The 27758-nt window shown below is 42.9% G+C and overlaps 1 protein-coding gene across 15 annotated transcripts in view; it reads right to left on the reverse strand.

Moving 5' to 3' along the window:
* The window catches only part of MCF2L2 (MCF.2 cell line derived transforming sequence-like 2), a 188637-nt gene that overhangs the window by 158490 nt on the left and 2389 nt on the right, over positions 1–27758 (reverse strand). For 2 of the 15 annotated variants that reach the window (XM_030027100.1, XM_030027097.1), the window contains exon 1: positions 7166–7557. The exons of 2 other annotated variants lie outside the window; for them this stretch is intronic. In XM_030027100.1, coding sequence (XP_029882960.1) covers positions 7166–7307 — 142 coding nt within the window. In that variant the 5' untranslated portion in view covers positions 7308–7557. Of the gene's footprint in view, positions 1–7165; positions 7567–27758 lie in introns of those variants that run through there. 11 more of the 15 variants (XM_030027107.2, XM_030027106.2, XM_030027094.1 and 8 more) reach the window with 10 other exon arrangements.

The raw sequence follows: 27758 nt of genomic DNA on the forward strand, positions 1-27758 counted from the left end.
AAAAGACAAGTGTCATTCATTTTATAGATAGGGAAAATGAGGCATGGGGAGAGGAATCTAGGTCACCAGCCAACCTGTTTCCCCCACCTGTAAAATGAGGAGCAGACCAAAGTTATCCTTAAGACAGATCCACTCCAGTAGCCTGTCTATATGGACAATACACACAGTGTTTCCATCCTTCCCCCACCAGCCAACCAACACAAATTATCACAACGTTTATAGTATAGCATGAGAAAACTAACAGGATTTTATATGTAGTTACAGATAAATGCCAAAAGAATGTAGAGCATCACCATGCTAGGTACGAGATATGTATGAGAGCTTAAGATACCTGTAGTGTTAGACAGGCACTACTTGGTGCATAAAGGTAGACTAGGAGAGCAGCAAAATGCATAGTATGTTTTTACATTGCATTCCCCCCCCCCAGCCTTTCCTAAACTGCATGCTAAACAAACGAATTTACCACCTGTACTAAGTGTGTAATGTTACTCTCTGCTGCCTGTACTGACATAAATGCCCACATGTAACCGATTTACAGTCAAAATCTGCCTCCCGTTCCGGACACGTTTTGCTCTCAGGAGGGGAGGCTACGGGTGGGAGATTCACCTCCAGCTCTGCTTGCGCACAGTGAACAGCCCACAGCCCCGTTACGCACCGAGACCCAGCTCATCCTCGGTGGGAGCCCCCCAAGAGGGAGCAGAGCGAGCGCGCAGCAGTGCCCCGGGCAAGGTCTGCGGTAGTGCACTGCCCTCTCCCGGGCAGCGCTCGTACCCTTCCTGCGGAGACTCGTCCTCTCCAGCAGCAGAGGTGGGAGAAGATCCAAAGCGTTATGGGCAAGTGTCACATCGATGTAAGTGCCTGATAAATGTGCCAGATGATTACACTCTAAAAATCATTTTAACCCTGTGTGTAGAGATGCTGCGGAAGTAGCAGATCCAGCTGTGGAGGTAGAAGACTAAATGATGCTCTGCAAGTGAACGTAAACGACTAACCTTATGCTGGATTCCTGAGATAAGGAGAGGAATGAACTCACCATTGAAGAGGCACCAAGAAATTCCTCAATCCACTGCATGCTCAAAAGAAAGCTCATAAGGCAGCACTTTCAGTTTCATAAACTAGATTTACAAGTGTCAGACATTTTTTCATTTTCATAATTAGTAAAGGTAATTTCAGTATGCATCTGTAAAATGTCTTTGCCAAGCTCAAAAGGCTTAGTTGTGCCTCCCAGTAGAAAAATATTTTGTACTATCCAAATATTGTCCCACCAGCATACAGCATATGGAATAGAGTAATATTGATGTTTCGGGTTTTGTTACTGGTAAGAATCTGCAGTACATATGGAAGTTTGCTCTTTAAAAAAAAATTTCAGTGACCTGATACTCAGTTGCTATAATGCACCCCAGTTTCATTGAAATAACTTGCACCATCCAAGCATCTGACCACACATTTTCATGTGTTCACACCTGTGGGTATGGGTGTCCAAAAGCACGACAAGGAATGGCTCATACCCGAGTACCCCTAACCCAAGAGATCACCTTCCAGATTCTTTCACTGCAGGACCAGGGAGGGGACCACTAGGTTCATTGTGTTTGACTTGTTGAACACACAAGAAGTTCACAGAAATTGGATTAAACCAGCATTTTAGAAAGCTCTTTAATCTTATGTTAAATACTCCAGGCAACTGCAAATTCACTGCTTCCCCTAGAGCTGCCCTAACACAAAGAAATTGGCTTGTGTTTCAAAGCTCTCACTTTAATTTCCAGCGTATTGATTCTTATTGTGGTTTTGACTTAAAAATTTGACAGTTGCCCCCAATTTCATCCCTTCTCTGGCAGATGTCCTTTCCTGAGTCTAGTGGTAAAGTCAAGGGAAACTGGAACAGAGTATCCCATTCCTTTACCTCTTCCCATCTCATCTCAGGTTTTCCCAATGCTAGCAGAGGATGACCTTACTAATTAACAGTATCCCAATTTCATAATCAGATCTTCAGTCCTGTAGACCCTTGCTCCTCAGAGGCCCCCACAGCAGCATACTGTATCAAGGTGGTGACTTAAGAGTTTAGACAAATAGCCTGAACTCAGCAATCCCCAATTTAATGACTCACAGGAACAGGTTCTGCATATGAATAAAGTGCTGTCTCTGTGCAGAATAAAGTTGCTGAGACATCCTGGCTTAGAAAAAGGTGAAAAAAAGAAATGTTTGGTCAATAATTCCTTTCTGTTGTAAAAGCCTGGAGGATTTTTTTTTTTTCCCCTGGAGAAATGGAATGAATTTGTGCAACAAGGCACCTGGCATAGTCCAAATAGTTATATATAGGAAGCTGGGCTGCTACAGCCAAGCTTTACTTATCATTCCTTTATACTTGAGCACCAGTAATTCTACTAGATAATGTCCAGGTGGTGAAGGAGGAAAGTCCATGACTTAGAAACCTCACTGGGCATGCTAATCCACAGCAAGATTCAAGTAATAAAGCAGCAGCACAATTTGTACATGAGATCAACATATTAGCACAGCAGAATTGGGTTTTTAAGTGGGGCTTGAAGCAGCAGAACTGGCTGAAATTAGAGAATAAGCTCCATGGGCATAACCAGGGTGAGAGCTCTGCACAGATGCTCTCCAACCTCCCAGTACATCCAGCACCATTTTCCCCCAAAATCTTCTCCCCAGACAGTTTACACTACAACTTAGGCAATACAAAAAAAGGAAACTGAGCTATTATCTTGTGGTAATAAGTCCCACAAGTTAACAAAACATTACCAATTAGAGCTATCTGTCTATCCGTGTTTAATGCTTTTCCATTTCACTGGGTTGTTTCTTTTTCTGGTATCGTGGGAGGAAGGGAAAAACATAAATACCCAGAAGGCCTCTGCTATAATTTGCCCTCTGAGAATTTGTTCTCTTGATCTTCTCAGTACTACTTATCTCTCAAAACTCTTTTAAAATGGAAATCAAGCTATGCCGACCCTATTTTCATCATCATTCTCTGAACTTTTCTGATTAGGTAAACAGGGTTTAGTATTGCTCAATAGCAGCAGAGCAGGCTGCATATCAATGGGAACAGGTGAAAAGAGACACAAGCATCGAAGATAAGGATCTTTTCTTAGAAAAACCTCTATGGAAAACAGAATATTTTATTTTAGCTATTTTCTTCGCAGTGAGAGCCAGCTGAAAAAATTTATCCCAGGTTCCCTAGGTAGCACTTTATATTAAGGAGGAGAATAGATACTGAATGCAAATAAAACAAGAAAAAAATCTGAGCAATGCACAAGGAGGCACTGTGACTGAGTCTCAAGGGGGTTAGAAATACCTTCCACTTACACTGCAGATTTCAGTCTTCACATGAAACAGTCACTTTCTCCAGTAACCAGCACCTTTGTGGAAAGGTCAGCCATGTGGGAGAGGAAAGCATTTCTCATTTATTTCACTGTTGAAGGTGGAGAAGATCCAAAAAGTCCAAGAAATTTCAGCCTGAACTCATTCAGATGGGATTTCCTTATGGAGATAGCACCATAAAAAGAGTTTGCTATCTTTAAATCCTTAACTGCTCTAAAAACATTTCCAATACTTCAGTCTCTTCTCCTCCCTGAACAGATAGATCTGAAGAACTGCTTTTCATTTCCAGCAGTAAGAGAGACACAGCAGTAGGACTGAGAACAAGTGCCCATGATTGCTGGACAGACAGAACTGTGGCATTCCTCTGTCCTACAGAAGGACAAAATCAGAATTACTTTCTTAGCACAAGACACAGGTCCCCATCCTACTGGCAAGGAGGATCTTGCCTGGTTTTGCAGCAACAGCAAAATCCTGAATAGCCTCAGTAATGAACTGCGTACTCCTTAGTGTCTGCAGATTCATTATGCTGTTTTATGCAGTCACCAGCCTAGAGCACAGATGAAAAAGGCACATTTATTCACTTAAAAATATATAATCTGCATGCAGCCTCAAGCTCCACAGCATGCAGAAACAGTCTAACCAGCCAATGCTCATCCATCCATGTTAAGCCCCAGTAGTGTGGTCCCATTGGAGGACTTGAGCATCACAACAAGGCAGGCTAATTAAGAGCATCTGGGGACAGAGGGGCCCATTTTGGCAGGAGGTGTCCTCAAGCATAAAAGATGTTAGCCAGCAGCTGGGTGACATGAATAGTCATGTCAGTGCTGAAAAGGCACATGAGCCACTGTCCAATAATGATGTATTTCATGACAAGAGGCTATGCTTTGGTTTCAGCTTCAGTATCTCTTTTGTGAGAAACTGAAAGCGCTACAAGGAGGATCAACTCTGGACTGGAGTAACTATCACATTTCTTGCCTGGCTTTCTGGGGGCTCCTTCTTCTTTGTTGTCAGTTATAGCACCTTGGTTCTGCAGCTCCCAGAGAGTTTCAAGGTTACATACTGGTCCTCAAAATAGCACCATTTGTACATCAGACCCCAGAGGGGACTTCAGCACCCATAGGCCAGCTCATACAGCAAGGTCCTTCTGCCTGTCGCAGGGCGCCAGGGCTGTGGAGCTCTGAGCAGTCATCATGTGGCTATAGGGAAACTGGTCCCTCATAGCGGCACTTTCTTTTTGTAATCATTCACTATTTTCATCTCCTTACATGAACAGGAGGCTACAAACACACTTTTAACCACTGGTCAAAACAGATCACATTGATTCAAAGGAAGCCTTGAACTTGCATGATCCAGGAACTGGATTAGCTTGGTAGCACGCTGCTTGCTATGGGGTACTGCAGATGAAAGGTTTACCTACAGGTAGGTTACCTGTAGGCCACTTCAGGCCTGACTGCAACCACATGGCCTCTATTTCTGCTGTAGTTACCTGTGTGCCTTCCATCTCTTCTTGTTATGATATTTAGTACAAGAGATAAAATTGCCACAGAATATTCACAGGGCCCCACAGACATGGTATGTGAAAAATGCTTCATACTTTGGAGTGCCTGAAGTATTGAGTAAGCATTAGCCAATTAGTCCTCAACAACACTCCAGCTGGATCTTTACATTGCAGAAGGGTACCCCTAAGTGAGAGTCAAGTCAGAACTCGACGCAGAGATCCATGAACCTGCATTGCCACTATGTTCAGACAGAGCCAGCCTGAGAAAAAGGCACATATCTATCCCTAGAGTTTGTCAACGAGTCTTTGCTAGTAGCAAAGGACTAGCAAGACGGGGCAGGCAGAGCCCAAGTTCTCTGGGACAGTGTTTATGCAGCACCTACTGCAAAGGGAAACTGGTCAAATCAAAGGATAATCATAGCTACATCATCAGGATTCACTAATTATGGAGGCAGGTAATTCCCAGTGCTTCTACTTTACAGATAAGAAAACTAAGGCCAAAACAAGACAGGAGATGAGTACAAGGTCAGAGTCAGTTCAGAGCAGGAGAAAAGAACCCGGGCAGTGCTGCTGTTATGAATTACTGTGCCACATTGCCAGCTCCTTAGAGCCCTTCCAACATCATCACCGCATGCAGAATTGTCAGTGGTGTATTCTCACAGCTCACACAGCTCTAATGCACGTGGCTGAAGGCACCTTGTGCCTAGCAATAACCTAACTTCTGCTCCTCCTTTGGCCTCATTGGCAGAATTTAAAACAGAAGCAGCAAAGATGCTTTCTGCCTCACAAAATGGCAACAGGCTCAGACTGAGCTGACACACTATCTGTTCTCTAGCAGAAAATGTTTTTCCAAGGGATTTCCGCCCATAATACTGTGCCAGGTCATCTCTCAACATGAGAGGCAGGGAAGGTGTTTCCCTGGGAACAGTAACCATGGCAAAGCTCTTACCAGTGTCTTCCCCTCTCTACCTACAGGAAGAAAATGAACAGCAGATGCCTGAGCTCTGCCTCCAGCAGGCCCACAGGCCCCCAGAGCCATAAGCAACCTGGAAGCACCTGATCAAAGATTCAGGAAGGAACTTCAATTAATTCTGTTCTGTCTTTTACTTAGATACCAGACATTTCTGTCATGCTACACTGAACTCAGAATGCCTCATTACAAAGAGTGCAACTGGAAACATCAGTGTTACCAAAAGGTCAGCCAAATACAACAACGCATAGGTAGGCACTGAGCCCAAAAATCAGCACGGATAGATGGCCAACAGAAGCAGAGGTACAATGGACTGGCTTTACAGTTTTCAAACCCTGGCATTGTGCATTAGAGCCCTATTAAAGAAAGTATCTGCAAACCCCAATTTGTAAGCAGTAGCTGCCAGCAGATGACCTGCTTCTGGTCCTCCTCTTTCTCTGCAGAATATTCTCGATTTACCAGACTGAATGTAACTCTCTCTGCTGAAGAGCTAATTAAATCATAATAAACAATTCACCTTGAAAGTACAATCATATTGCATGCTTTTGGGGATCTTTTTGTCATGTGCTAGTGAACATGTTATAAATTTCTGGATTTGAGATTTGGTAAGTATTTATTCAAGTTAACACAACAAATGAAACCAAGGGGCTCCTTGGTTAATCTTTCTCTCAAATGGCACTTACAGAAAAAGTGTTCTATGATTCAGCAATCTTGATATGTGACTAAACAGTCAACAGCCTAGGTTTCAACTATCATCACTCCACTTCAGAGTTAACATGCAATTAGCATGAATTGTCAGGACACCAGCATCTTATATTAGCAACCCACTCAGAGTGGAATACTGCCCTGTAGCCATACTCACACAGAGCACAAAAAACTCAATAGTCAAAGTTTCTGAGTACAGTGAAACCAGAATCTTTACAGTGAGAAAGATATTGACCTTCTACATAGTACTTTAGGAGCACAGGGTGACAGGGTCAACTGGGTCATGATACCCACTGCCCCATGTCCTTACATTCATTTCAAAAAGGCATTTTACATGCGCAGTAAATACCTGCTCCAGACATATACAGAAACCTCGGTGTCTAACACCCAAGTGAAATAAACATTTATTCAGAATGAGTCTAGCATTCTTTTTAACCTCCTCTAGGTCAAATCACTGCAAATATCCCAGAAATATACAGCCAAGTCAAATGATGCACTCGTACCTGAGTTAATATCCAAATCCAACCAGTTGTCTTTATTTACCACTGAATCCTCAGAGAAAGCATTAGAAAAATAATCTCTCTTTGCAAATCTCCTAGGAATGCAATGCAGGTACCACTAAGAGAAGATGCTATTTCTTTTAAAGATGCTGCACATACCTTTCTTTGCCATGCGCTCCAATCTAATGCATCCTCCTATAAAATCATGGTAAGATTTCATTTCTCCTTCTGTTATCCGGACAGCAGTGAAAGGTGGATTCCTGGGCACCTGTTGTCCACATTTCCGACACCGAGAAGCCATTGCCACAGCTCAGGAGACTCTTGTCAGGAATCTGCTCTCTCTCAGTTTGCTGGAATCCAGCCTGATTCTTCAGCCGTCAGTCCAGGCTGGTGACTTTATCCCACTTAGTTCATTCAAGGTCACCCTCACCAGCAGGATGTTCGCCATTGCAATTGGCTAAGACTTTTATAGGCTTACTGACTGTGTTTGTTTCTCCCTCCTTGCTTTCAATATCAGTTTACTTTGCTCTCTCATTCAGAATGAAAGCTGTGAACCTCAGCACAGCCCATGCCCTGAATGGCTTCCTTATCATTAATTTAAAGCTACCTTATAAGCGACAATGAAGAGAGAAGATCCCAGAAGCACGTTGCAAGATCACAGAATGTCTCTTAAAGAGCATGCCAGATATGTTCACAGAGAATTTTTCTTTAAGAAAAGGTTTTTCTTCATGATTTTTGGTCCCTTTCAGGCTTATGATTTTATGATTCTTCATCACTGACAATGGATTTTTTTACTTCTGCATTTCAGCTTGGATGGTGCAAGGAGACTGCTCTGCAGAGCTGCTCAACCAATTACTCATATGTCTGGCAGTGGTACTGGGAGACTGCAACTGTACAGAAAAGCCCTCTGCTGCTATGCACGGTCCCTGCTCATAAGATCTGATAATCTAAATGAACAGAGTAGCAAATGGAGGACAAAAGGGAAATATTGCTGGCAGACAGGCTCTGCTAGCTGTGCAATCCCCAACCCAAATATTTTAAAAAAGAAGTTGGATCCATCAGTCTGATACCAAAATGAGAGATCTGAAATACACATTTAGAAATCCCTTTGAAGGTGCTGGATATTTGACTTTTTTCCCTTTTATCAATTACTGTAATACAAATCACTGATCAGAGAGCCTTGTGAAGAAACTAGTACTTGGGGAACTGAGTGCAGAGAGCACTCTATACTGATGCAGTGAAATAAAAAGGAGCCTTCCTTGGGGTTGGGGGGGACTGCACAGGAGATGCATGAACAGGCACGAGGCAGCACTGGTGACAGTGCAAAGAATACAATGAGAACCTAATGAATCAGGGCTGAGCTGCAACCCAGAGCTCAACTGCAGGGACCTGAACACAGAACAAGCTTCCTGCAAGGATTTCATACACAGGCCAGGAGAGTCTTTGCCTTCCTCTGCCTCAAGCACTACCACCTGTTGGCACTTTACATAGCTGCATCCAGTACTGTTCAGCTCATGGCCCTCTCAGATCACAGATGATCCCTAGACTTGGAGTGGGAAAGGAGAAGCCTAATTAACACAAATCAGAGAAAGAACTAGAGGGGACAAAGATGCCCAGGAGAAAAAAGCATTGCATGATGCCATTACTAAAATGGTGAATAACTAGATGGACAGGCATGAATGGCTGTAAGTGAAGCATACAGAAGTCTACTCAGCCCTACTTCCTCCCCATTCCACAAACTTCTGCAGCTTCTCCCCTGCCAGCTCTATGGCTCCCCAGCCACGCAGTAAGCTGTTTCAGCTCCCTAACCCAGCACACACAAACTGACCGTGCAGTAAAACAGCTACAAGACTTGGGAAGCAGTGAGTCTCAGGACCTCTCCATTTGATGAAAGGAAGCCATAAAGGGGACTTCCATTCTTAAAGTAAAATACTTGTGCTCCCTTCCTCCCCAAATTTGCTGCATGGCATGAAGCTGGTCACCCTCCTGCTCTTTGCCAAAACCCTGCCTACAAAGTGAGGACAATGACGTACTGAGCTGTTGGGTGACCTGATTCATTAGCATTTGTAAAATATTTATTAGAGCTTCTATAGAGAAATCCCCAAGGCACTGCAATATTTTGCGGATAGGGAGAGCAGTGGCACAGAAGGCAGAATTAATTTGTAGAAAACTGTCATCATGAGATAAGAAAACTAGAAACATAACCCAGCAGTTTTATCTTAAAGCCTTTCTTCCATCCTCTTTTCTTTTGTTACAGGGCCTCAAGATGTCCTTCCATACACAAGCAAACATGATATACCTTGGAAAATAAGCTTTTCTGACAATATGTTCATGTGTATGTCTGACATACGCAGAATAATTGCACTTCAACCTCACACATATATAGATATACAATGGGGGAGAATCCAGCATTTGTGACAATACACTTCTGTCTGCCATCCTCCCTTGCATACGCTGTTCCCACCAGTATCCATGTGGCTTAGCAACAGGAGGATCTGTGAGACACCCTGTTCCAAGGGGGAAACTTGATGCTGGAAGTGGGATGCAAGAAGAAATCTGCCCTAGGTCTGAGCTTCTGAAGCACAGGTAGCCACAGCACACACCAGGAAAACTATCTAAAATCATCTAAGTCTCAGTCTTTCCCTTGGAAACCCTGATCCATTACAATGCTAAATACACATCTCTGCTGCCTGGGGTACCACTGGATCACCCAGCTCTAGACATAAAATAAGCTGACTGTAGCTGCTACACATTTAGCAACAGGGCACATAAGGTTTACCTCCGGGACTGAGTGTTGCACTGCAAGGGCTAGGGTGGATGGACAGAAGGATCTGTTTATTCTCCTGTAAATTTCATTTCATTCACATTTCACAAGCAGCTGAGCTTGCTTCTCCTGACATGTATCGGAAACCTCTGACACAGGAGCACTAAGAGACCTGGACTGTTTCCTACCACACAAATTACCTCTTCTGTACTGCACTGGACATATCTGCACAGGAGCCGCTGCAGGGGCTGGCTTGCAGGAATGCTTTTATGTAACATGTTACCAAACATGCACTCAGCGTGGATAATTGATTCTTCACAATTTTCCTCTGTTAGCTAAAATGTGTCAGTCTGACTGAAAGCAAGTTACTGTTCTTTGCATGCAGAACAGTATAGTGGAGGGATCAGGTGGAGAAAATGGCAAGCACACTTTCTTGGGTCTTCTCCATAGATAACACAGAATGGAAGGGAGTTACTTTCCTGCTGCTCCAGACAAGCATAACAAAATGTTTGGAAAAGCTAAGGAAGAGGACATTTTCTGCTCATGAATTGCCAGCATTGCCTAGCAACATCATCTTGGTTGGTCTGTCAATGAATAAGCCAGTAAATAAATGTAAGAAAGTGTCATCAGAAATTTAAAAATCAAGCAACCAACCAACCAAAAAAACCCCCAACAACAACAACAAAAAAAAACCCCAAACAAACAAAAAAAACCACAAAAACCAACAATCCACCCAGATATCCTCAGATGCCATTAACCAAAACAGCCTGAGGAACTGCACTAGTTCCTAGTTTCGTTAGAAATATCGGCTCACCTTGGAATTGGAGCTTGCTGGAAGGAGCTTGCTGTCATTACTGTATGGCCAGAGGATTACCACAAATTTAAAGTCAACTCAGTTAAATCAGTTTAAGCCACGTATCTCTTCTCCTAAAATAATATGCTTCTGCCCCCAAAAGCAGTGCTCCAAGGTTGGTATCACTGTTAAGCATGAAACATGCAACAAACACATTGGATCTCAGTGCTGGACACAATGGACGTAATTTCTTGTGAAGAGTCAGGAACTGAGTTTGGGAACAGCATTTATGTGCCAGAGGAAGGAAGGGGAGAAGTCTGCTTCTGCTGCAGGTGTAAATGAGGCAGATAAAAAAATACTGTATAACACTCCCTGTTTGCAACTTACCCCACACAGTCATTAAAACAATTGAGGGGAAACAGACATCCCTTTTCCAACAGACCCTTGTAAGAACCATCAAGAAAGTTTACTAGATAAGACTCAAAAATTGCCTTTCCTATCCACCAATGATTTAAAAAAAAAAAACAACCCAAAACAGTGAGATCAGCAAGAGATACCTTATTTATTCATGAAGATCGGCAGCTCCCCCACCTATTTATGGATGTATAGTATTCTACAAGACTGAGAAATAAGTAATCTAAATCCAATGCTGCTATAAGATTGATAGACATAGAAGCAAAGAAAAAAAAAAAAATCTGTATTACTTTCCTGAACGCCCAGCTTCACATTTTCCTATGTTTTATGTGATGTTTTATCTGAAGTTTGAACTGTTCTTTGATAGCTATGCTGAAACACACCATTCCTTTTGCATATACCTCTGTGACCTTCTTTCTGCCTTCCCCACCATCCGGATCATGAATCTGATAAGCCACAAGGCATTTCAGCAGCTTGACATGAAGGTTTATTTTCAGACTGCACTTTGTGCTGTTACAGGTAACATCCATTCCACTGTTCAGCTAGGAAACTGAAACTTGTCTTTTCTATTAACTTCCATTTATTTTCTTCCAACTAATAAGAAGCAGACCGGGATTCCCTCCCCCTCCTTTTTTAATAAAGGGCTACATCCCAGGCATTGTTTTAAGCCCCAAGGAGTTAAAAGGAATGAGCAGAGGAAAAAGTATCTCTGCTCTTGAAATTAGTTTTAGCATACAGCACTGTTGCAATTACAGCGTGCAGTCACTGCACTAGAAGGCACTAATTCTAGTGCCATATGGCTTCAGAATCTCATTACACTGATCTGCTTAAAGTGATTTCCTAACTGACAAGCAAAACACTGTTGGTCACCTTCAGCAGTGGGAAACAAGAAGTCTGCCACTGTTGGTGCACATTTACTCCCACGCAAGCTGCCAAAAGCAGGAGTGAGTATAGCAAAGATCAGAAGACAACCTAGCCAAAGAACTTTTGTTGCCATCTCAAAGCTGTATAGACATCCAGGGCTAATCAAGGACCATTACCACCATTATTAAAAAAAACCCAAAAAACCCAACCAAACAAAACAAACAAAAAACCAAACACAAACAAACAAACAAAGAAGCCAGTGCCCTCATTACTGGATTAGAGAAGCTGCCCAGGAGATCAGATGAGTGGAATCTTCATGGGCCAAGTAGTGGGCAGGACTTGCTGCTGCACCTGCAGGTTTTATTTTATCTAGTTTTCTTGACCTCTGCAGCTAAGTGCACATCAGCAAGAACAGAAGGCATTTCTGTCCTGCTAGGCATCTGCTTGGCAAGATAAACAAACAGATTCCCAAAGTTACCCATCTGTAACTGGCACAAGGGTAAAGACCAGCTAGATCCAGGGTTTAGGCTTGGATGCAAAGTTATTCCAGTCTTGATCATGAAAATGCCTAAGGACCTAAGTGAGGTTAAGAGCCTTTCTGTGCAATGCATACCCAAAGCATAGGTCTTGGCTATGTCAGGGAAACAAAATGAAAGACAAGTAAATGCAAAAGAAACAGGTGAGAGAGAATACTGGGTAACCCAGAAAAGCTTGATCCATAAAACTGGGCATGTCAGGCCACCGTTCTCCCAGACTCCTGAACACCATGATCACCTTACCACCCACGCAGCATGCACTGTGAGAGGTGGATACACAGGCACAGTCTTTGTGCTATTGCCCTCCAGCAGCAGCATGAGTGCTGGAAAAGAATGTCTCTGGACTTTAAGAAGGGAACATGTTTTTCTCCTCTCTGTACTCTGCTACTGACACACTGAGTCACCTCCAGTGTGATGGTAACCCTGATTCTTGATAGTGTCCAGAGCACTGCGCTGTTTCTCTTTCTCTCCCCCTTCTCGTTCTTCCTGCAATGCACCACTGGAGCACTCACAGTGCAGAACAGCTGCTGGATCCATGCAGCCAAGACCACCAGGACAGCTTCTTTCCCGAGGAGCAGCTGTGCACGTTCCCTGACAGAAGTAGCATTTTTTTTGTTGTGGCAATTCATAACTTAAAGCAGATAAAGGAGAACCAGAAAGACACAGGGATAAAAATAGGATCTGTAAGAATCACAAGGGCTGTTGATACTCAAGGCTTTCGGACACATGCCAAATGTTAGCCAAACGGGAAGAAACAGCTCCTCACATTACAGAGTACAGTAATGATATTTCCAAAGTTTTATTGCCATCTCTCAAACACTCAACATCAGTTACTATGTAAGGTGGGATATTGGGCTTTAGGGATTGTTGATTTTTTCCTGTTTGCATGTCTGTGCACTGAGGTTCACCCAGTTACTCTGAGCAGTCCACAAAGAAAAAGCAGCCCCTATCTAGACTTTCCTAAACACCAAGGCTATGACTGATTGGGCTGTGTCAGCTGGCAGATACACATCAAACACACTCCTTTCACATTCCCTAGGACAAGGCTTGCATTCTTCTAGGGAACTGAGGATAAAATCAGTCAAAGAGGAGTTACTCCCTCTGGCCTGGCAACTGTGATGTACACATTCTTATCTTTTCCCAGGACAGGGCTGCTGTCAGAAACCAGAGGTCTGTCCTGAAAGACCTGCCCACATGGTAGTTTCTCAATGCTGGGCACCTGCAAATGAGATGTTGCAGCACTCTCATCTGTGCAATCACACAGGGCAGCTGGACACTTGCACACACCTATACTGCAGCAGTAGGAATTTTTCCTGCTCAATGCTTGATGCTGCAGTGCTGTTCCTTCCTCACATCCACCCGCAGCATGAACCCCTGAGCTGTTCCCAGTTTATTCTCCCCAGCTTTGTCTCTAAGCCATCAGCTGTAATGGATTTAAGGTTCTAGAAAGACACAATCTACAGGGTGATTTTCCAAGTTACACCAAAGCCTGGTGTGCAGCAGAAAAATAAAGGGATGGATAACCTGCTAGCTTGTGCATCAGTGTATATCATGTGTACACTTCATTTACTTCTCCCCACCTAGAGCACTGCCTCATGCACCAGGGCACAGCAAGGCAAAGATGTCTCACCACACACAACCACACTCGCAGCTGCCGCCTTCTCCTCCCCAACCAGCACAATTAATGATTTTCATCACCCTACTCTATCCTGATTCTGTAATGTCTAATAGTAGGGTAAATTAATGATCAGCTCTCTCACAACTTTTTTCACAAGATTTACAGGAAACGAAGTTTCAATCCTTTGTCAAAACTAGGCAAGAGCTGCTAAAATTATATGGAAAAGGGCCAGCTGGGACAAACAGACAAAGCATGAGCATAAAAGCCTCATTTCCTTTCATAGCAAGCCTAAAATTATCCAGGGACCATATATACTAATAGGCAAGTATGTCCACATAGTAAAACAAGATGTTTGTAAGTCAGCTTCAGGTGCAGAAACAGTATACAGCTGCATCTGAGATAACTTGTCCTACAAGAGGCAGCACAAGGGTTTCTCTGCAACATTACACTAATGCACAAAGACCTTCCCTGTCAATACAAGTGTCCCACTATCAGGACATGCAGCGTTCACACGTTGGGATGTGCTAAACACTGTCTGCACAAGGCTAGACCTTCAGCCAACATAAAATAAGGACAGTGCTTTGACTTCAACAGTACTATGGACTTAAATTGCCTAAAGCTGAGTGGTGCAGTGTTCTGATGAGATAAGAAATTGCTCTTCAGTCTGCCAGGAAACCCCACTACAAATGCTTTCTGCTGACCAGCACAGATTAACTCAATAAAATGTATCTAAATCCCACATCTGTTTATGGACCTTAGTCCTAACAGGCATAAGTCCACTTCATGGAATATAGCATTAAATAATGTTTTGTACTTCTCCAGGGATTCTCAGCTGAGCACTTTGGCACCACAGAGACATTGTTACTCCCATAAAATAGACAATTTCCCATTTAATTGCCAATAAAAGGATACAGTTTAAGAATAATATTTTTGTTTTGTTTTATTTGAGTATGCATCTGAGAACCATTTGAAGGCTTGCAGGGGCTGGGGGGAGCAGAAATAATTTCACCTAAAGTTTTTACCCACAAAAGCCAAAATCTGGGGAGGAATGTGCTAAAAGCAGATATCCATACATCTCCCACTGGCTCGAGAGCCCTTCAGATTGGTTTATACTGAGGGGAATCTTTAAATGCAAAGATGTTCTGCTTAAAGAAGCAACAGCAAAATTGTTTGAAAGCAGCTAAAAGCAGTAAGTTCACAGTTAGGACTATTCTGTTGTCAAGAATGAAACCACGTTACACTTAACATAAGAGACTGTTGACATGACCTCAAAGTGGACAGCATCATATGGATCAAGTGGCATGCCATCCTCCTAATTGCTCCCAAATATAGGTCTGTCTAAACTGGACTTTTGATTCTCTGAGGTACCAAAGACCCATGCTTGCATTGCTACCACCTGGAGTTAGAGGTGTTCAGTCCTTGTTTCAAAGATCTATAGCAACAGTGATATAGATCAGCATGATCTCTCCTGGACCTGCAAACTAGAAATATCTGCCAGCACTGCCTCAGTAGCTGAGCACCCTTTTCAGTCAGCTGTACTTAGAGCATGGCTCCAAAGATACTGAGAGAGGCATGCTGCATATGGGCAGCAAAGAAGGTTGAACTATGTATTATCAGTACATTTGCACCACTAAAAGAAGTCTATTTGAGTAGGTGGCACATCTTCTGGAGTCTGCATTGATTTAAGAGGGATTCCAGCTCCCAGTACATCTGCTGCTGCACCAGTGCAGACAGGTGGCAGAGATCTCTCTTATTGTGAGGACCCCATACCCCGACAGAGAGCAATACCATAGGCAGACTTCAAGTACCACCCTGCTCACCTAGCCAGCGCTTCTAGATAGCATTGAAAACCAGCTGTAGCACCCAGGAGAACATATTAGAGCCTGCCTCCATCTAGCCTATCACTCAAATTAATTCTTAAGTGATATAACATTCAGAGTAAACAGCCTCTTCTCTTCCTTCTCAAATGCTGCTTCTTCTTAAGATGCTATAACATCTGAACAGTCTCTACCTTTTCTTCCACTTCCTGTAGTCCTGAAGGTTCTGAGAGCTCTAGGTTAACAACTGACTGCACAAAATTACTATCTACAGTCACCCCGACTGGAAGAGAATCTAATCGTTTCATGTGCTGGTAAATAAACCATAATTGTTGCTTGCCCCCCTGGGATCTGGAATATCCACAGGATCTCTTATAAGTAATTGTATTTCTTTCTTTCTTAAGTCTCTGAGCCACATGAGCTGGTAACACTGGACTCAGATCAGGCTTCCAGCCTGTCCATGCAACACATGAATTTCCAGCCACCTACTTGGCCTCCAGGTCTCCCATGTAGTCTTCCAGCATCCTACTCATCCTTCCTAACAGCATTCAGTCCTCCCATACACCCTTGCAGCTTCCCACACAGCATACAAGCATCAGTCCTCAGACCAGCCTGCCACACAGCCCTTGGGTCACCCATACAGCTTTCCAACCTTACCTCCCCCACACCATACAGCCTTCCAGCCTCTCTTTTATATTTCCTTCTACACCTAAAATTCTACCTTCTTGTTTCATTTCTTTCAGCTAGTATCTCTTTCACAACTCCTTTGGAGCAAGCCCTGTAGCCATTCTCCATGCCACTATTAGTGACAACACCTGCTTCTAATTGGAACCTGCTTTCAGGTGGGGAAATAAGTTTCACTCCCTCTTTAACCCTTTCTTTGCTGCTCATTTGTAGCATAAATTCACATAATTCTATACAGTATTTTCCTGTCTGCCTCTTTTTTTAAATATACTTGCCTCAAGAATAGCAATCAACTGTACAAAAAATAAAGCAATATTTTTCATTATGTCAGAAGCATTATAAGAACCCACTAATGAATTTTAAAACCTCAATACAAATAATGAAGCATAAGGAAAAAAATCTTCAGCTGGGAACTGAATCTCCAGGTATTCATACAATTTGTCTAAGATCAATTGCAATTACTGCAGTAAAGCTGGAAGATAAATAGGGACATACCCAGAAATGTCCCTTTCTTGGTTGCAGCCTTGAACATGTTTCTCAACTTTATTTTATATCATTTGTAGATATCCCTGTCTTTTTCAACACCATATTTTAAAACAGCATCTTGCTCATTAAGGTTTTGCAGTTGTTGTTTGTGTCAGGCTAATTACTACTATGTACACTTTCAGAGGCAGCAGATCTGGTAGTGAAGGCTGCTGAACTGAAACTGCTAAGAATGAGCTAACTGGTTGAAATAAAAACAAAACACTAACAAGGAGTTTTAAAATCAGGCTCAATGACTGATCCTAAATATCAGCACTGGTAGTGGACATGGCAGGTATTTTAGAGCATGTGGGCTGTACTGAGAAAATATTTTGCATTTAGCAGCAGCATGTAGCCAGGGTCCTAAGTGCACTAATCAGCCTCAACTGCCAGAGCATTCTCATCTGAGGCTCCCACCAACACACCCTCCACCCAATGCTCCAGCTACTCCACTTAAGAGGGCCCCCAGTCCCTCTTTCCCTTATGCTCTGAGTAATGCTGTTTTCAGCTGTTTTCTCTGCTGTTCCTGACCTGCAGCTTAGACATGCTAGACTAACTTAGACCTGATATGTCATTTGAATCTGTCATGATCTCTGCTCAGGTATTGTGGAACTGATCTCTTTGGGGTGGGGATGGTCACACTAATGCCAGCCTTACTTTCCTGTAAGGTATATTCCTAGTCTTTGTATTTCCTGGCAGATGTTTAAGACTTTTAATAGCTTTTGTAATGTTCAATTAAGTTATCAAAATCACAACAGATTCTCATGTTTGCTAAAAGAGAAGCTGCCATAAGAGTAGGCTCACTCTTATGAAGGGTTGTGCTTACACCTAAATATGAAAATGGCTTTTATGTAAAACTTAAGACTATGGTTCTTAAAGAGATCAAGAATTACACACATGTAGTCAAGTGATGTCCTTCTAGAGTATACTCCAATTTGGAAGAAAAGCTTAAATGGAGAACTTGCCTACCCCAATTTTCAAAGGTTCACCCACCTCATGGGCTATTTACCTCTGGAGACCACGCCTTTCTTTGAATTTGTGCTTTCTGGGTATTTTGCACTTTGATGTTATTGTAGCATGAACAGGGAGATGGCCTTGCTCCTGTACGGTTTGTGCAGAGAAACGGTTACACTCTCTAGCGGCTTCTCAGCAAAAGAGGCGGTGATGGGGACCGTCTGAATCTTGCTGGACAGGGCTCTGTATCAACAGAAGGTAACTCCTGTGTACCAAACCCTGCAGTGCCATAAAATCCCTTGGAGAAGGGGCTTGAGAGAGTAAGGCTCCTCTGCCCAACTCTGTAACACCCTGCCTTTCAGCTGATCTCATAAAGGAAGATAAAATGAATTGACCCTACCCTTGAGGGACTTTCACAGTAGAAATGGCAGTGCAAAATGGCACTGACAAATACAAAAGGTGCTCTCTGCTGCCCTCTGCCCTGCGGTGGACAAGGCTGCTCCAGCACAGCTGCCTTCCTGAGACCGACAGACACCCCCCCCCTTCCCCAGGCAGCAGCGCTGCTCCGGTATTCTGCTGGACATAGGAGGATGCAGGGGATGACTGCTCGTGTTTCATCTCTCCTCCTTCCCATGGATGGGCTGAGGAAACCTTGCATGGTGGTGGCACCCCAGCTCCCCAGAAGGGGAGAGTGGGACAGGCAGAATGTGGCCTGTACAGAGCTGCTATTGCAGATACTGGGGCAGAATGGGCACAGAATATCACTGACAAACTTCTCTTTGCTTCTGTCTAACCAATACTGCTCCTTGAAGTGCACTTGGCTGCTAGCTCTCTTTTCCCATTCAAGATATAACTATGCACAGGCTTTGCTGTATAGTCAGAGTGTAATTCAGCATGATCCAAAATGACAATTGCACATCGCTGAAACTGCATTCTCCCCAAATTGAAAACAAAGCCAGAAAGTAGGATTTTTATGAGCTACAAAAAAAAGGATGAAAAGTTTACCTCAAACTGAACTGTGACTTCAAAGACTGCTGTGAAGCCCCTCCTGGCTTCTGCAGCGTGGAAAGGGAAAACATGCTAGACACTGATAACAGTGCAAATATCTGAGACAGATGAAATGGTGAGAATAGCTTTGAATCTCTTTAAAGAAATTAGGAATTTTGTTTTCACCATAACAAGGATTAATCAGATTTTCCCAGCAACCTTCCTGCACCAACTACTGGCATGTAATTGCTGGGAGCTTTCTGATTAGTTATGTACCTGATTACAGCTCAGGGTCATACTAAGGCTGTAGCTATTTCTGTCTGAAATAACCTTTTCTCTGAATATTGCAAGATCAATAGTATGGCTCCTATGTATGTCATCAGCTTTGGCTTTTATGCTGCAAACACCAATATTGATCACTTCAGAAATTAAGCCTTGGCTACAGAGACCTCTGAACCAAAGTGTAACGGGTAACAGTGAACTTCAGACTCAAAAGGGGGAAATATTTATAGTCATCCTTTGTTATGTGAAGGATTATTGATTGATAACAAGAGGCAAACTGTCCTGATAGTAATTCTAGCCACAGCAATTCTATTAGAATATGAACTCCATACCAGAAAAAAAAGCATTTGAAGTGTTAAGGTTGTAACATATATAATTAACAGACAGCTTATCCAAACTTCACACATCCAAATCATCTCATTTCTACTTATCATTGTTCCTCGAGCTGTATGTGTTTGCTGCAGTTGTTTCCCCCAGTACCTGTCAGCACTTGCACATCCTTGGAAAGTCCTAACTAAACTATAGATGTTGCCATATTAGTAATTGGAGATGTAGTAACTGTGGGCTAATTCTCTACCTATGTATAATTAAAATATGGCTGCAACCTTAAAGGTCTCAGAATTTAAAGGCAACAATCACTCTCCTGGAATACTGAAGGATATCATCTCTGGGTTTAGATTTTCTTCACCTCTCCATGTTCCAGTAACCTTGAAGTGGTTCTCCGGTGTTAAGTGGGAGTAACTCTTATAAAATCTCTGGAGATAGAGGCACATATTGAATGAGGAGAGGCAGATCCCATCAGCAGCTGTTGCCAGGCAGACCAAAATGCTGTACATTAGCATTGTTTGGCTTGTATTTATGTCTTGGAACTGCAGATAACTGCTCTTGTATCCAGGGCCAGCTGTAGAGAATTCATTGCCCAAGGGAAACTGGAAATCATACAGCTCACAGTCATGCAGAGAAAGCAATAGCTAAATGGTTTGCAGCCCCTCATATCTCGTTGCCCTAGGCAACAGCCTGCACTGCGGAAGTGGCAGATCCAGCCTTTCTCATATGAAGTCTGTAACATATGGTGTTAATATATGGATTGATACTATGAAAGCCCTACTGTAGTACCATTGGGGTGCTCACATATTAGGTGATAAGGGTGGGTGCATAAACAGTCTCAGGATAAGAGCTGCTGGTTTCCATCCAAGATCTTTGAGACACAGATGGAGGTAACTGGAAGCACAGAGATTATAGCCTGTACTCACGGATATGGGGCATCTGACTCTAGATCCTCTCAGCTTGGCTTTCCTTGAGCTCTTACAGGAACTGACCCAAGATCCCCAAATGAACTCAGGAAAATTCTGACAGTAGGTCATAAGTCTCATCTCCCAAGGCAGTGCCTGCACTGTGCTGCCTCTTAAACCTGTTTGCAGCAGGGGCTATAGCTGGGTCAGCTACAGCTGAGTACACTCACACAAACACATCTGGTCCTGCAGAGTGCTGAGTGCCAGCAGTTCCCCATTTATTCACAGAGAAATAAAGAGCTCTTTGCACCTTTCTGGATCAGAGCCACTCTGTTGTAATGTTGATGAGAGATCATTCCCCATCACCTTTTTGCAACGTTTCAAAGGATTTTGGCTTCTGTAGCAATTTAACATTTACTCCCATGTTTGAGTAATCCAAGTAAGGAATCAGTGACTTTTAAAATCAAAAGCTGGACTAACATCCCAAAAAGGACCTTTGTATCTCTGTTTAAGCTTCCAGAGAGTCAGCCTTGCATTCCCTGTAATACTCCTGCACTTACTGCGATGGAGTCCTCAGGGAACTTCATCTCTGTTGCATTCATGTAGCTCTGGAATCAAGGAAGCTCTGCCAGTGCAAGGGAGGGCTGGGCTGGCTGACTTGAGGTGCCAAACAAGCCCCTGTGTCCTCAAATCAGGAAGGCACTAGAGAGCAGTACCTTATACCAGAGCCAAACCATGGGCACAATCCAACTTTGAGGCAGGCAGGGTATGATATTGAAATAAGTGGTAGTGCATCTCTATGAAGGCATGGAGAATCAGTGCTTTGGCCGTGCTTGTTTAGCTCTTGACTGCCTAAAGGATTCAGGACTCAAATTTCATGACAGCAGTGATTTTGGAACAATGCATTTTCAAGAATACTCCAAATACAACGCACAGCAGGTGCAAAGCTGTTTTTGAGCTATTGTGCGCATGTAAACAAAATAGACAATCATTTCATGACAGCATGGATATTTGATCCTGGTAGCCTGTCCTTCCTTTGGCCATATTGTCTGGGATATTGTTCTGTACTGTCAGGTCCCTTCAATGCCTGGAAAAGATGAAGACAGAACACAGCAGCTTTGTAAACTAAATGCTAGGGTCCACTACAGTTTGGGATTGTCTGTCTCAGTTCAGTGCTTCCCTACTACACTGCAAGGAATATTCTAATAGAAAACAGGATAAAGGACTATTCATTAATCCTGAATTATTTGCAGGCCTCTGCTGAAAAGGCATCAGCCTTCTGTAATGCTGCACTGCAAATGACAAGAAGGGGGTGCATACAAATGTATTTTACCCTTGAATAAATGCTATTGCTTCAGACTTATACCAGCCTGAGTTCACATGCTGGACATGGCTCTCTTGCAGTACATGAGCTCAATCATTCCTCAGAGGCAGTTATGTCTTTGGACTCACAGACGTTATCTATGTTGTACTTACATGACAGTGGATCTTGAAGATACTGTGATCTCAACCCAATTGTCCCCTAAACATCTGTCCCTATGCCAAAGTGGACACTGCTGTCCTTTCCTCCACTAAACTCACAAGCTTTTATTTACAGTTTCTGCTCTCAGAGCAGTACTTCCCTCCATGCCATGATTTACAGATCACTTAAGGTATTTATAAGTGATGTTTTTTCATCTATGCATGTAAGAGTTGGCTGTTTGTTCACCCAGTCTCCCTCTTGCTCCTCGCTTTCAATTCTGGGCCGTGCCTGCTGCACTGGTTAGTGTGAGTCACCAAAGCTGACTAACTAATAATGATCCATGTGCCATGTTATCCCTTTCACATCATTCTCCAGCATTTTCTCATGTGAGCAGGAGCAGGCAGCTTTGTACAGAACTCGGATTTCTCCCAGTCACTGACCCACTGACCACCTGGGGAAATCCACATGTAACTGTGCTGAACTCTAAAGTGAGGTACAAGAGGCTCAGTCAGTGGGCTAAAACACATCAGCATTAACACAAAACATTTATGGTTTATGTTCTCCCAAATGCTTGAACACAAGCCCAGCACTGAAAACCAGGAGAAAATATACAAACAGGGCTAGTATCATGTACCAGACACTGTGCTGTCAAAATGATTTTAGCAGTCATCCAAGCCTCACCCAGAAAAGTTCATCCTAGATTGAATGCTGAGTCATTCCTCAGGGGCTAAGAGAGGCCTCAAACATGGTGCGGAAGAAGGGGGAAAGGAGTAACAGCAACGAAATTGTTTAGCTTATTCTCTATTCACTGAGATGGTCTGGTGCTGCAAGTATCTTCCCAAGTGCTGAACCTGTTTCCCCCAGGGAGATGTCCTCTCAGGGGATCTCTGGGATTCAGGCACATATGGAAGGCGAGAAAAGGAATTAAATAAAAGATGAGGCAAGAGGTGGAAAAAGGCCCTTGTATTTAATGAGCTGCCAGGAATTGTGATAGATGTCAGCTCAGTTTAATTACCAGTGAGACCATCTGAGCTTCCTCTGCCACAGAGATGGGAACAGACAGGGGATCCTCTCCACCTCCTTTTGGCCCCATTTTCTTCTTAATCTTGGGACTTAGCAGTGTAGAATGGTCAGAACTGTTAGCAAGCAATGACTTCTGTCAGCACCAGCACCTTTCATTGTGCCTGATCCAGAGACCTCACACAGGAGGAAACCTCCTATACTTGCTTTCCCCTGGAGAGTCCCCTCGCCTCCTCCTTCCAGGTACCCTGGGCTTGCTCTGGAGTGTTTAAGATGAGAAGGGGAAGTGCCACAGTCTGAATAGCTCATTGAATGATGCTGCAAGAAGTCGTTTTTCACTTGTTTGTGACCTAAGCTAGCCCATTCTTCTTTTTTTTAATTATTATGTAATAACCAACCTGCCCCCCACCCCCCAAAAAAACTCAAAACCCAAAAACCGACAAAACCCGAACAAAGCAAAAAACCTAAACCCAACAGAAAACCACCACATAGTGTTTGTAAATGCCTGCTCTGGAAGTCAGAAATTCCTGCTTTCTGCTGTATTAAAACTGCCATAGAGGGCTAACACTCTGAAATAACAGTCCTGAGACAGAGGTGGGTTCAGGAAAGTGATGAGAAGAGCTGACCCAAACATCAGACATATAGACTTGCTTGCAACTGAAACATGCATCTTAGAATAATTTGTTTGAGTTCCAACTACTTTCCAGGCACCAACAGACAAACTACAGAGCCCAGCAGAGCTCTCTAAGGATGCACAGGACCCAGTGCCCGGCATGCATAGATGTGGAAGGGACCATGGGCACTACCAGTACTAACAGCAAAACTCAGATTCTGCTACCTGACTTTCTTTCAACAATTTACTCCCATGTTAAAAACTCCATTCCCTCCAAGAAACAAACACCTACAAGCCATTACTGAGGTAGGCTGGAAAATAAAGGACAGACAGAGACTGCTGTAGCTTTAGATTTAACAGCAGCAATGTGGAGGCTTTCGAAACAGACAGTGGCCTACAGATTGACAGATTGGATCACACCTCAGTTGCATCCAGCCTAGTACCCTGTCTCCAACAGTTGCCATCACAAAATGCATAAGTAGAAAGTGTGAAAACCCTGCAGCAAGCAGATGGTGGATTGTAGCTACTCCTATTCCCTTTTCTCCCCAACATTCTGGTCTCTTACTAGCTTGAGAATGAAAGCTCAGGGTTTAAAAGCCAGTTTTGGAAAGGTTATCAATAAATGAGAAAACAGCTAGGGCTGTAAGCAGCCTTTCAGTTCTGTGGGGCTCTGCATGGCTTTGCTTACTGCATGTTGCTGTAAGAGAAATGTTTATTGGTAACACACCTGGATATTGCAGGATTTTTCTAACTTTCTCTTCAATTCTGTTAAGGATGGTAGAGTTAGAGTCACATCCCATATGAAACAGTATTCAGCTAAAATAAAAGATGGAATGTAGAAGAGAAATACCTCCAAGCTGTTCTTTCCTGAAACAGAAGCAGCCTTAGTGCAGACCACCATTTCTACTGGTTGTGGGAAGCTCTCTAGTCACCTTTGTCTCCCTAAACACATGGCCAAACTATCACATAAATACTTTGCCTTGAGACAAAGACAAACTAGTGTTCTGGATCCCCAACTCATAACAGTGTCTTAATGGTCTTTATTTCTGATCATGCCTTGACAAACCAGGTTAGAATGTGGGCTTTATACAAATACCATGTGTTACTTGTAATATTCTACATTTTGGAGAGTGCACTAGGCACATCTGCACATTTTTCATAGATTTCTGTGAAAGCTTGATTTCTACTTTTTATAGGCACAAACTTTGCAGGATTAGCAAAACACTTTTAAACAGTTCCTTATTAAACAGTTTGAAGTGAAACAGCTGCACAGAATAAGCCATATAGAATGGGGTAAAATTAATAACCACAATCTAGGAACAAAAATGTAAACAAGTAGGTTTTTTAAGCTGAGAAATTAAAAAAGATAAATTGTTATTACCTCTCCTTTCCCCCGTTCCACTTTCCCATGTGGATTCTCTGAGGTCTAATAGAATGAGCTTATTAGCGTTTTCTTCACCAATTGCATCTTTCTTTTCTCTTCAGTCACTATTCTCATATTTTGCATGAACTTAATATTTTACGACCTTTGTCACTTCACCAAATTTGGTAGAAATTGGCCAACAGTTCAAAAGCTTTATTGGGATACAGAGAGAAAGATGCAGATAACGTGATCACAGAAAGTCAATTTTTTAATAGAAGTAGGTTAATGGGGAAAGGAGCTCCAAACTACCACTTCTCATTAACATGAGATCCCAAGCAAATTTAGCAAACACATTTCTGCAGTTTTCTATTGTCCTGTTTCATTGGGAATGCAGTGATAGATGTACATCCCATGCCTGTATCTTACTTTGGGGTAAGGAGACCGGGTGCACTGTCATTGGTAGAAAAGACCAGTCGCCCCTTGCTGATCACCAGAAAACTGAAAGTAGGACAGAGCCAAAGAATCAGTGGTTCAAAAAGAGTTTCTGAAATGCATGAATGCTCTAAAACAAAGGGCAGAATTTTCTGTTGCAGGCAGGGGAATTTCCATTGCCTTGATATAAGCCTTTGCATAGAAGTAGCAGAAGGCCTATTTGATATGGTACCTTGGAAGCTAATTTCTTAAAAAAAATCTCTTTTGAGTGTCCTTGCTGTACACAGACACAGATCTGAAACATTGCAATCATCTATCCAGCTGTGACATATTAGATTATTTGTGGCTTTGCAGCATAAAACAGATTCTGTGACTTGTGATGCTAAGCCATTGGCCTCGGACAAGAGCCAGCTCGGGTTATTCCATTCTGCTGACCTAAATTCCTCTCAAACAGTCAAGTGGATGCAGTATCATCCCTCACTTCCTGCCCCAGATTGTAGCACAGCTTCTCTTCACACACACAGATATTTTACACCACTCCTCAGAGCTGGCGCTTAAGCCAAGAGTGGTAGGAATTGACCCACCATGGTTAATAGGAATTTTAAGAGATTGTGTAAGTCCTGAGATGTCCATCCTAAATCAAGTCATACCACTGACTTTCCTTTTGATCTCCATCAAGTTGCTTAAGCTCTTTTTTCTATTCATAAAAATGAATATGGTGTGTAAAACCAGAGGAAAGCTGACATTAATGTATGTTTTCTTGTATACATAATTTGTGCAATGTACTGCTTTCTGCAATTTCACATCAGTGCCTCCCCTACCAGGGACACTGACAGACAGCTCATCTGGATCCAGTTGTCATCTGAAGATGTGAGAAGCTCTTACAACTTAACTGGAAGTTAAGGGGAGCCTCTAAGAAAACCCTGCCTCTAATGTGCTGTGGAATTCTTTACTGGTAACAGAGAGGAGCCAAGCTCTGTTGTTTCCTTTTGAGACAGCTGACATTGGTTCTGGCAGCTCCATCTTATTATAAAATCATTTTAAGAATAAAAATCTGTGGAAAATGGGGCACTGGGTGGAGGTGCTTCTGTGCGTAACTGTGCACAGAAGATTGCCCACACACAGCAAAGCTAGCATCGGACTTCTGGGAACCAACTGCCAAGTGTGGGTGGGTAGTGAGTGCACAAAAGCATGTTCTGGTGGGTTTCACAAGCTGGAAGAGCTGTACCATTCCCACATGCAAACAATCCTGCTGTCAGCACCAGGCATGTCACCCAGAAAAGCTTCTTTCCTCCCCATCACAGAAGAGCTGCCACTTGCCCACCTACCCAAAGGACACACTTATTTCAAAAGAGATGAGTGTTTCCCCAACACCTCCCAACAATCAAGTTTAATGAAAGTAGGTTAAATTAAAAAAAGAATCTTGACGCAGTTTTGGTAACAAGATTGGGTAACATTTTATGCTAAATCTTGGATAGCAAGCAGAAAGCCTGCTAGCATTCACAAACTACTCCTGTCCTAGACACCTGTGGTGGCCCCATTACCTCACCCACACCAGGGCAATCAGGAATAATCCCAGAGAGGCTGAGGGAGCACAGGGCTATTTAAGAGATCTAATTTGGTCCTCTATTGTCTGATGCTGTGTAAAGATGTGCTACAGGGCAGGATGCATGGTACTAGAAAAGTACCAAGTTAAGATAGCTACTGTGGAGTAGGTAAGTAACTTCAATGCTTTGATTTTAACCTGGATGAAGCAGATAGCTATATGTATGAAGTCTGTAGCAGGATAAGAGGCTTTTTTTACAAGCACAAGAACTGTCTAACACAACATGAGTCAGCTAATGAGGGGTCAAAGCTTCTGCCCAGGACAGATAAGTTCAGCTCCAGGCAATTAACTATGTTTGTGACACTCTTATTGACACATTAAAAATAAAATGGTGTGTCATCTACTTCACACAGACTGAAATGATCCCATAAAGGTTTTATTGGAAATATAAAGGTCTTTCTTTTCAATGCTCTCATAAAGTTCTTGTTTGGCTTTTTGCAAATTTTGTGAATAAGTTTCTTCCCTCCTGATATTGGGTGAGCTGATTGCTGGATTGCTGTGGTCCCAAGAGCTGGCTACATTCTAGACAGGTTGAATGCTATCAGTCCAAGTGGTAATATGAGGGTGATAGATGTTGTAAAAATAGTAAACACTATAAAGCATGTTCATGGCAAGGGATCCCCTCAGTTTGCTAAGGATCAGAGCCCTTTCACTTGTTTGAGCTGTAAATATTCCCAATGAACTTTAAAGAGACCCCTGCAGTCGCCCAGGAATTACTGTTTCAATAACCTACTGCTGATTCAGCTAAGGCAACTCATGTTACAAGGTGTGATTCATAAACATGGCACA

The sequence above is a fragment of the Aquila chrysaetos genome, chromosome 10 (genome assembly GCF_900496995.4).
Source record: "Aquila chrysaetos chrysaetos chromosome 10, bAquChr1.4, whole genome shotgun sequence".
Lineage (NCBI taxonomy): Eukaryota > Metazoa > Chordata > Aves > Accipitriformes > Accipitridae > Aquila > Aquila chrysaetos.